Raw genomic sequence first — 11,312 nt, 5'->3', positions numbered from 1 at the left:
TCCTGAAGACAGGTTTCATTATTCGAGTATGTAACCTAGTTCACCTGTTTTTAAATATAATTTATTGTCAAGTTAGCTAATATACAGTGTGCTCTTGGTTTTGAGGGTAGATTCCCGTGATTCATCGCTCACATACAACACCCAGTGCTTATCCCAACAACTGCCCTCCTCATGCCCATCACCTACTTTCCCCTCTCCCCCACCGTGCCCCCCCCACCCGCTGTCAACCATAAGACTTTTAAATACAGAGAACAAAGTTCACCTGTTCTTGTAATTAGATCCAGATCCTAGAAAACATCTACACCCAAATTCTACTCAGGAATGGGGAAATATGCACTAAAAAACAGCAGGAAGGAAGCCTGCCCATTTGTAGATAAAGACTAATTTGTCTGACCTTGATAATCTGTCCCCCATTAACATTAATGGTTTCACTGTCTCTCCCCAAAGTTTGAGAGGTTTCCACAGATAAGTGTGCATTTAGCTCTAGCATCTATCAGAGCAAGTACAGGCTGCCCATCAGCACAAGACCAATAAACGGCCACTTCAACATGGGTCCCCCCCGACACACACTCTAGAGGGCAATGTTGGCCTAACCCCGTATCTCTAGGGTGGGTGGGGTAGGGGGTATCCACCCCTGAAATTCCTCCATTAACGGAGAGGCACTTGGCGACACACCTGGCTTTGAGTCTTTCTTCAAGGGAGTGAACTGCTTTGCCTTAGCACCTTCCATGTGCTTGGCGAGACTAGATTGGGTTGTCTATATTTTCCCTCTGCGTTCCAGATATTACATCTTGCCATAGTTGTTTATGAGGGAACTTGGTGGGTCTCCTTTCCGCCATTTTATCATTGGCAGGATCCTTTGTTTCTCCCCATTTTCAACCCGATTCCCTCAGGACAGATTCTTTCGGTTTCATTTAGTCAGCCATCATAACAGCTACTATAGCAATGGGCCAATTAACCATAGGGGCAAGAACAGATACTAAAGTCTCCTACCGTGGCCCCAGGGCTAACTGTAAGATATGGTCTTTCCTACCAGAGGGAAATAATTCTTTGCCTGGGCCTCTAAAATGTTGGGCATCAAAGGCATGTTTTATTCCTAGTTCACCTATAATTTCTTATAGTTCTCCCTTAAAGGTCCAGCATAGTGAAGAGCAGGGGCAATATCCCCTTTATTTAAGCCAGGTTATGGTAATGTTAGTATTTATCCAATCAAATTAGCTAAGCACCTAGATTCTCCATGCCTGCATCATCTTTGACACAAAGCAGGTTGAGCAGTGACTGAGGCCATTTTGACATCTCAAACCCACTTAACATATCTCCCCCAGTATCCCACCGTCATAACACCCAAGAAGCCAACCCTTCCAAGCCCATTTGCTTAAAGCAGCTGGTTAGCTCCACTAATTCGGCAGAATAGTCCCTCATAGTTATTTTCTCACTAGTGGGAACTTCTTATCCCCAGGCTCACAAGTGGCCTGGGTCTTTGAATCAGAAGGTGTGCCCATACATCGTTTTGCTCCTCCATGATAGGTACTCATCAGAGGAGTCATTATCTCAGAGATCGCATGATTTAGGGTCCCACTTCTCTTGGGATACAGTTCCCACTTTAGTGTGCAACAATCTGTGCCCGTGCATCTTTGCCACCTTAAATGCCATAGTTTCCAAGCATTCTTCCTGCTGTTGGGTTCTTTTGGACATAATGTCCATATTAGAGGAACAGGGGTTCCTATATCCTTTTCCAAAGCCTCACTTCTAAAAACACACTTCGCTGATTGTTCCAATTCTCTCCTTACTAGTAATTCCTTTTCCCTGGCATCTAATAATGCACAGATCAATGGCCAAACTACTACCACAATAGCTTATTCACTTTCCCATCTCCATTTCCTTCCTCTCCTCCCACCCCTACTGTTTCAGATATGATATCTAACAATGCCTTGGGCTTTTGGCTGGCAGGGGGCAGGGATAGGGTGCATTCCTGTTTGCACTGGTCTGAAATGCTCCAAAAACCTGGCAAGTTGCACCACATGGGGGTGGCTGGCCAACCTGGGATTTCTCCCACAAACAATGGGCTTTCCCCTGTACCCAGGCTTTGGTTTTCAGTCTCCCGGCTGACTTGCCCATTGTTAGAAGGTGGAGGAAGGTCAGTAGCCCAAAGAGAAGGCACTCTGAGACTGAAAACTGAAGCAAACCTCTCTATACCATTTACAGGGTTTTATTCAAGGTGACTTACCGACAGTGGGGAATCAGGCAGAAAATGACTCACTGTAACCGCAGAGCTATCTTCTACCCCTATTCTCCACCGAGTCCAGCCCTTAATCCTGAGTTTATTTATAGAGCAAGGGGCATGGTGGGGCGGTCACAGGGTAGTTACCTAAAGTGGTACCTTCTGTGTGCACCAGAGGCTCTCTGCTGGTTATCTAAAGTGGAGCCTTCTGTGTGCCACTTTAGGAAGGATCAAACTCCGAACAAGCCTTCCCACATTCCAGGCAGGTTATACCTTAATTTCCACAGGGCATGGAACACGTAGGGGAAGTCACTGAACAGGCCAGAACAAGATGGAGGGCCAAAGATGGAGTCAGATGGAACTATAGTTCCAAAATTCAAAGTCTTTTGAAACTGCATAATATCAGAGTGACTGGCTTAAATAGTGTACCTGTTGAAAGGCTTCCCTAAAATACTGTGGATGTCATCATAGAGCAGGGCTACCTATTACAACAGATTTTCAGTATAGATAAATGGGCTTTGGGGGGAAGAAAATGCCCATTAGGACATATTCCAGTAAAGCTTCTAAAGCAGTTAATTACACTCTAATTTAGTGAAGCGTATTTGAAAGCTTAACATTTAATCCTACATAAAGTTACTTTGCATTTAAGAACAAATGATACTCTCACAAAAGTCTATGCACAGAAGTTTTATATCGAGAAGCTTCCTGACTAATTTAAAATATGTCACGATAGGGGCACCTGGGTGGTTCAGTCGGTTGGGCGTCCGACATCGGCTCAGGTAATGATCTCACAGTTTGTGGGTTCGAGCCCCACTTTGGGCTCCATGCTGACAGCTCAGAGCCTGGACCCTGCTTCAGATTCTGTGTCTCCCGCTCTCTCTGTCACTCCACTGCTCACACACACTCTCTGTCTCTCTCTCTTTCTAAAATATAATTAAACATTAAAAATTTTTTTAAAATAAAATACGTCACAATTGACCAAGTGTGGTGAATAAATTTTTGAAATAATAAATATTAGACTTCTATATGGTTTTAATATTTGTTGAATAAACCACTAAAACTGGGTGATTACTTATTTATTGACTATGTGCACTTAGTATTTTCATAGTACTTTGTAAAATTTTTGTTCGAGATGTGTATTTTAATTTGTGAAGATATTTCCCACAACTCTGTTTACTATTTTAATATTTTATTAAACTTTTTAAACCTGAAAGTCTAAAGCAAAAAACAAGAACCTAAGAGTTCATTCACATCATTAGTCACAAGCCCAGAAATCTAATGATCTCAGATAACTTTAATTGCAATATCCTCCACCCCAATATTTAACATGGGAAATCCATTGCTAAGATTCTCCTTAAATGTAAAGAAGCTATCCTTTCCATATTACCATACTGCATTCTGTATTATCTCTAAAAGTAAGGGAAGTAAACAACAGCTCTTATTACAACTTAGCATGTCTTTTAGAATACAAAACTTTTTTTTTTTTTTTTTTTTTAGTTAGCAGTAAATTTATTTTAGGTCTTTTTAAAAAAACTTTTTTAACTTTTTTTTTTTTTTTAATTTTTTTTTTTCAACGTGTTTTTTATTTATTTTTGGGACAGAGAGAGACAGAGCATGAACGGGGGAGGGGCAGAGAGAGAGGGAGACACAGAATCGGAAACAGGCTCCAGGCTCTGAGCCATCAGCCCAGAGCCTGACGCGGGGCTCGAACTCACGGACCGCGAGATCGTGACCTGGCTGAAGTCGGACGCTTAACCGACTGCGCCACCCAGGCGCCCCAAACTTTTTTAACTTTTATATCAAAAAGTTTAAGTCATATCAGAAAGTACATTTAAACCTAGTGCTTTTAGTCTTTCTTCTTCATAAGCTTTTAAATCAAAAATGCAATAGAAATGACTTGGGTTAAGATTGCCTGGGGGAAAATGCATGCACACTTACTCCCTTATGTTTATTAATCTTATCTAGAGCTTTAGGATTTTTTTTCTAAAATTTATATAACAACTTTCATCATTTTTTTTCTTTTTTCTGTTAAACAGAGGAAGAGATAGAGAGCAGGGGAGGGGCAGAGAGAGAGAGAGAGAGGGAGAGAGAGAATCCCAAGCAGGCTCTGTGCCATCATCCTGCTCAGTCTCACCACCATGAGATCATGACCCGAGACAAAATCAAGAGTTAGATGCTTAACTGACTGAGCCACCCAGGCATCCTGACTTTCATCATTCTTGAATTGTATTATCAAGTGATATTTGTGGTATAAAAATATATATATTCTTTAAAGACTCAAATTTGGGGGCGCCTGGGTGGCTCAGTTGGTTAAGCATTGGACCTTGGCTCAGATCATGATCTCGTAGTTCATGGGTTCGAGCCCCGTATTGGGCTCTGCAATGACAGCTCTGGAGCCTGCTTCAGATGCTGTGTCTCCTTCTCTGTCTCTCTCTCAAAAGTTAATAAACATTTAAAAAATAAATAAATAAATAAAGACTCAAATTTTTACATTTCTTGGTGTCTGAAAAATAATACTAGTTGTCCATATATAACAATTTTGTAAGGAATGACTGTATTTCTGATCTTTCTTTTGTGGAGTCTAATTACTCAGTAAGGCCTCAAAGTCATGCTAATTTACATGACTTATTGTTGCCTGCGGCAACTCAACCTAGAATGATAGAGAACACAAAGTCTTTTGCTTTAGGAAAACAAAACAATGCTTTTAGAACTTTTAATGGTGCACAAAAGACAAGCAGAAGTTGGAAGCTGGATACCAAGTCTTTAGTGGCTTGGGTATAGGCTATAGGGCTGAGTCTTTGGGTAGGAGCCCCCTTGTCTGGAACACTCTTCCATTTTTGTAGAGTTTGGAGGTTGGGGGTGGAATGGGCAGGTTAATTTAACTCTAAAGTCTTTCCCAGAATGAAACATGTATGCTTTCAGTGAGTATTAAACACTCAGAATATAAATAACATTGAATAAGTCTTGTGTTTCATAGCAAATTACAAGCAATGTGCCCTCAAACTTGTAGTACAAAATACAAATTTTGTAAGTAATAGTTTATAGTAGGGTTTGGAGACTAAGCAAAATATCAAATATGGAAAATAATATTGACAGTATCAGTGAAACTTCACAAATATAAAATACATCACTTGTCACATTTGAAGTGTTCCTAAGTGTGCTTTTGATTTTAAATCTATTAAACCCCCTTAACCCTCTCATTTTCTATTTAATGATCTCTATGTAAGTCCAAATTTTCATCCTTTTTCAACTTTTAGTCCTTCTCCAAAATCTTCCTTGATTATTCCTAACTTCACTGACTTCTTTTCTGAATTTCCCAAGAGAAATGCTTCTGTAGTGACCAATAGATATTTAAAGACTCTTGCTCATTAACCACTTTAGTTTTTTAAGTTTATTTATTTGTTTTGAGAGAGAAAGAGAGTGAGCAGGGAAAGGGCAGGGAGAGGGAGAGAGAGAAACCTAAGCAGGCTCTGTGCTGTCAGACAGAGCTTGATGTGGGGCTTGAACCCATGAACTGTGAGCTCATGACGTGAGTTGAACCAAGAGTTGGACGCTTACCCAACTGAGCCACCCAGGCCCCCGACTCATTAACGACTTTAGTTGAGCATTTCCTTCTCCCTACTGGAATATAAATGCTGAAAATAGGGAAGTTATGAGATTAGAAAATAATCAATAGCTAGGTGGTAAATATTGGCTTCAGAACCAACAGGCAGAGATCTAAGTAGAGCAGCATCCTCCTGGCAGCCTCTTCAGCAGTTGAAACCACTATTTGTGAAGAATAAAGTTGGTCATATGGGAGGGATGGAAAGAAAACACTGGGCCCCAGCCTGAATGAATCAATCAGCCTCAGTTGAAAAAAAAAATGTTTTCCAATCATTTGAACACTGGAGGGCCCAAGACTGAGTCATTACCATATGGGAAGATAGCAAATGAGTGGAGGGGGAGGAGCAAGCTCTCATGAAGCCAAATGCTTTGCAACCCATTGGCAGGAAGAGAGAACACCTGGACATGCCTCCTTTGGGGTAAAGGTGTTGGTCTGGCTTGAGGAGAGCTAAGGGCTCAAAAGTTCTCTTCAATGATAACTTCATGGTCCAGTGTTGTTATTTCAGTTGTCTCCATGGAGGATGGAGACACCTTGGCAGAGGAGCTTTGGGTGGCCGCAGGGGTAGAAGATCCAGGCAGGGTTGATGAGGTAGGAGATGGGGTAGAATCAGGGATGCAGGTGACACGATTCGACTTTCCATCTGCATGAATGATGATAGTGGTACTGTTGGTGTGCTTGCCAAAGTGGACAAAATATAAGACCAGAATAACAAGGGTTGTGGCAATTAGACAGGCCAAGAGACACACCAGAAATGTTTTCCAGAGTGACCACGGTTTTGCTGTAACCTGCAATGAAGTATGAAAAATATTTCAGCAAATTACATAGAAGTGACTTAGGTAATTGATTTCAATTACTCCACATGCTATAATTTAAAGTAGTTTATCAGCTGTCTCTTAGCTGTCTCTTTCTCTCATTCCTTCTCTCTCTCTCTCTCTCTCTCTCACACACACACACACACACACACACACAAAGCCCTTGTTTTCAAGTCCATGAGGACAAAATGTCCCTTCTAAGTTACTCCTTTGTACTAAAGCAATAAGGCATTATCTCAAATCACTGTTAAGTAATTATCAGCTACTCAAGTTATTTTACATCACTCAAAGTTACCTTTGACTGATGGACAATGGCAGGTATTCTTTTGCTCATTGTTTGTGATCTCCTATTTTCATATTACGTGTTGAAATTTTATAATTACAAAAAAATTTTTTAATTACATTTTTATCTCTTAAACATACATAAGAGGACTCTCATTGAGCTTGGAAAGACATCAAAATACAAAACTTATTAACTCTGGTATGGTGCAGGGTCTTAATAAACTATTGGGGTCCATGACTCCCAGGTGTCGCCAGGAGCTTGTGGAGTGGCAGCACGGAGAAGTGCAGAGTAGCCAAAGGACATGGGGACAGTGAGGTGACAGGAGATCCCAGAAGAGTCTGCAGAGTAGGGCCTGCCTGCCCCATTTCACCAGTGTTCCTCAGGACTACTGAAGATCCCCCTTCCCCCAGGCCCTAAATCTTACCCACTGTGGCTGGAGGGTCACATTGGGCAATGTACAACCACACTGTCTTCCTTCATTCAAACAGTATGGATTTCTGGGCAACTGCAGAGAAAGAATTTTTAAATTAACAAGCAAACAAACAAATAACTCTTATTGTTAAAGATGAAGAAAGTTTATTTTATCCAGGAACATAAACAAATGAAGCACATATAAATGATGTGAGTCCAATATGTATTAAATGAAGAACCAACCAAGTTCTAGGAGAATCTGAAACTCTAATAAATGGTTTGATGATATGAATTGTACAAATACGTTTTTCACATCAAATGATCAATGAAGAAAAATAAAATGATCGATTCAATAGATGCCCAAGGATCATTTTAATAAATTTCGACATTCAATCCTGAGGAAAGCAGACAAACAATGCAAATCTCAAAAATCTAAACATAAAATAGTAATTTCCAAATGCAACAAGGAATGTTTTCCTCAAAATAATGAGTAACAAACATCATATTTAATGGTAAAGCATCCGGCACATTCCTCTGAAGTCAGGAGAAGTGAAAAAATGTCTCCTACCACCAATATCAGGTAATGTTTTTCTAGAAGTTCTCATCGATATGTATGACTAAGAGAAATGTGAAGATAAAATTAACATTATTTGTACATGATATGATTGTCTACAAACAGAATCTCAAATAATCAACCATACAACATCTCAAAAGTAATAAGAACTCATCACGTTGGCTCATTATAAAACTATGAAAAATATATGTAACAGCACTTGTTTTGTGTGTGCGTGTGCGTGTGTGTACATGTATTAGCAACCACTATTCGTGTAATAAAGCAATTTAAAATGGCTAAGCATATCAAATGCCATATGACTTACATAAAGAAAACCACAAAATTTTATTGGGAAGCAAAAAGACAATTTGGGTAAATGTCCTCTTATAAAAAGCTTCAGAGGCACCTGGGCGATTCAGTTGGTTAAGCATCCAACTTTGGCTCAGGTCATGATCTCTCAGTTTGTGAGTTCAAACCCAGCTCAGAGCCTAGAGCCTGCTTCAGATTCTATGTCTGCCTGTCTCTCTGCCCCTTCCCTGCTCACGCTCTGTCTCTCTCTAAAAATAAACATTAAAAATAATAATAAAAAAAAGCTTCAGCAGTATAAGCTGAATTTTAATTAATTCTCCAGAATTTTAATTAATATCTTTATGGGATTTTTTTGAGGAAAAACAAGAAAATTAACAAAAATTTCATGTGGCAAAATAAAGTAACCAAAAGAATAAAATTAGATTGGATGGGAGAGGGGACAAGAAACAAAATATTAGCAGTGAGTTTTTTCTAGGAGGAATCATGGGTGATATTGTTCTGTTTTCTTTTTTATTCTCTATATTTCCCAAATTCTCTAAAATTAGCAAATAAACTCATATGGTAATTGTAAAAAAAAAATTTTCTACCCATCATGCTGGGGAATCTAAGAAGTTATAGATTGTCAGATAGGTAAAAAATGGAAAATCCAAACATTCCTTTTCACTGTCTCAGAAGTCAGTTTTACTGTTTAGCATGGGTTTAGCATGATTATCTAATCATTTGACTTAATGGAATAAATTGCATAGATTTTAGCATGTGGGGAAATACCATAACTCATACTTAACATAAATTAAAAGGGGAGGGAAATAAAGTGATGTATATATGATATTAAAGTGATGACACTTGGTAGCTTCCCTGAAGTATGAGGCATCCTGTAAAATACGTTTCCAATGGTCTAGCTGTTGAATGCTGAAACTATAAAACCTTCACAAGTAAAACCTTCAAGTGGCAAAACAACTCTTATCAAATCTTACCTTTGTATTTATTTTTTCTGATTGGTCTCTTGGTTCTACAACCTCAAGTTGATTTAAAATTCATTTTTCCTTATTATGAACATAATAGTAGTCAAGATTTCTGAAAAGTAGTTTCTTATAATGAGATTATATGTGAGAAATCTGAGTTCTATTTCTAACTCTGCCACTAGCTAGCTGGACTCTTAATGTTTCAATTCCTCCTGTGTAAAATGAACAGATTTGTTTGAACAACGAATGAGACTCCATACACTTTCTAAGAAATATGATTTTTATATTACTAGAGTAACACATTTGCAGCATAAGCTTCCCAATGAGACATTTTCCATAAATTACTATTTTAAATGCAAGTAGGCCAATGAGAATAAATATTTTCATTAGATTAAAATATACAATAATATTCATAATATATAAACTAAAATAAAAAATAATCAATATTTGCTATAAACACTTCAAATAATTTACTAATAATTCTATCTACTGGTACCTTATATATAAGTGCCAAAATTTAGACAAAATATCTAAATTTAAGCAAAGTCTAATACACAATTCCTAAATGATGTGAAAGCACTATCTGGCATGTTAAATAACAGCCTCAACCCTCGTGATTTCTGGTAATAACGTCCTAGATTCCATTCATCTTGTAAGAGCAAAATCAGAAACAATGCAACTGAACTTTCTTGGAAGGTTAAATGTTAAATGTTGCAAACAAGATTATTAGACATGAAAGCCATTAAAAGGTATTGGTACTCACCAGCTCTGTTGAGGTTTGCTCAATATCCACAACATGATGTCGTCGTTCCCCATCCATTCTGAGGGTGCTGGGGTCTCAAATACAACCCTCAAAATGTCTATGCTCACTTTGTGGATGAGAACTTGGGAAATCCTGGATTTATGTTAAACTAATAACTGTATTCAATCTGGGTTATGTAAAACAATAGCTATTTTCTGAAAAGAATTTCCTAATTCAACCCGAAAGTATGAAATTTATACTTGCTGAGGAAAAATAAATAGAAAAGTTTGCTCCCTTCAAAAACAGAACACACAGAAAATTATCCCAACTATCAGAATGACTCTAAGATTCTGGAGGAGATATAAACCTTTGTCCTCTTTATTTCACATAATTCATTTAAAATCACTGAAACTTGATTTCTCATGGGTTAGGAATTTAGTTTTTGTTTCTAAAAAAAAAAAACCCACAAAGCCACTCCTTGGTAATGAGTATTGCAGAATATTCTGTAGCTAAGCAGAGGGATTATGGTAATGACTAATTTCAAAACTTTCCAGAAATAAGACAATATGGAGATTAGGGGATCATGATAGATTTAGGTGGTTGTTGAATAAAATGTGCTGTGCTGTTGAAGTCAGTGGCTAAACTGAGATGGAAACAGGAACTAAAAACTTACCAAAATGGTTTTACTAAAAATACAGATAAAAATAGGAAGTAAGTACACTTCAGTAGCTCTTGATTATATGAATCGAGGATTATCCACCGTAAATCTAGTCTGCTTCTATGTAAATTTGTGTGCTTTTGGCTATGGAATGATGTCACTGCTTCTCATGAATCCCAATCTTTTTGATAAGCTGGAACTAGGAAAGAAACAATGTCTTTGATACTTTGCCACTTCTCCCAAGGAAAAGTTTTCATGATACAGCACGCACAATTGAGGCGGTATTTTACATCAATCTGAGAATTAATGCTCCCTGACCCTTTGACAACGTGGCATGCAGTATGGAATGGAGAAAAAATGGCTTTAAAGATCTTTTTAGTCATGCATTTCCTATAAGCCAACAACTTTTGGCAAGAGGAAGTTAGTGACATGAATTTCCAAAATATTAATAGACTTACACAATCCTAATTCAAAAGCAGACATGTCTTCTTATTGTGTAATAAGTATATTTGTGAAAATACAAAAAAATATATGTAACTAATTTCAAACCTCTGGACCTTTCACCAGGCAAATATTAAATGACTTTTATGCTTCAAGTCATTGAATCTACTAAGGAATCTACTCCTGAAATCATTGTTGCACTATATGCTAACTAATTTGGATGTAAATTTTAAAAAATAAAAAATAAAATTAAAAAAAAACAAAAAACAAAACAAAATTTTAAAAGATTCAAAACAACAACAATAAAAAAAAGTTT

The 11,312-nt window shown here is 37.9% G+C and overlaps 1 protein-coding gene across 1 annotated transcript; it reads right to left on the bottom strand.

Moving 5' to 3' along the window:
- Nucleotides 1–5,597: 5,597 nt before the first annotated feature.
- LOC109275694 (dynactin-associated protein-like) lies at nt 5,598–10,331 on the bottom strand. Its single transcript, XM_019464000.2, has 3 exons — nt 9,919–10,331; nt 7,345–7,425; nt 5,598–6,610 (listed from the first exon to the last, which is right to left on the bottom strand). Exons 1-3 carry the CDS (start codon nt 9,973–9,975, stop codon nt 6,281–6,283), a joined length of 468 nt encoding a protein of 155 aa, XP_019319545.2. The 5' UTR covers nt 9,976–10,331; the 3' UTR covers nt 5,598–6,280.
- Between the last annotated feature and the right edge of the window lie 981 nt (nt 10,332–11,312).

Source organism: Panthera pardus, unplaced genomic scaffold, assembly GCF_024362965.1.
Source record: "Panthera pardus isolate Hobbes unplaced genomic scaffold, ASM2436296v1 HiC_scaffold_15, whole genome shotgun sequence".
NCBI lineage: Eukaryota > Metazoa > Chordata > Mammalia > Carnivora > Felidae > Panthera > Panthera pardus.
Note: the sequence above shows the minus strand (reverse complement) of the source record. Positions and strands in the feature narration are given on the sequence as shown.

Excerpts from the sequence above, each read along its gene's own strand:
- LOC109275694 (XM_019464000.2), bottom strand. The coding sequence starts at position 9,975 with ATGGATGGGGAACGACGACATCATGTTGTGGATATTGAGCAAACCTCA. Across the intron at positions 7,426-9,918 it reads AGCAAACCTCAACAGAGCTG|TTGCCCAGAAATCCATACTG; the intron begins GTGAGTACCAAT and ends CTTTCTCTGCAG. Across the intron at positions 6,611-7,344 it reads TGACCCTCCAGCCACAGTGG|GTTACAGCAAAACCGTGGTC; the intron begins GTAAGATTTAGG and ends ACTTCATTGCAG.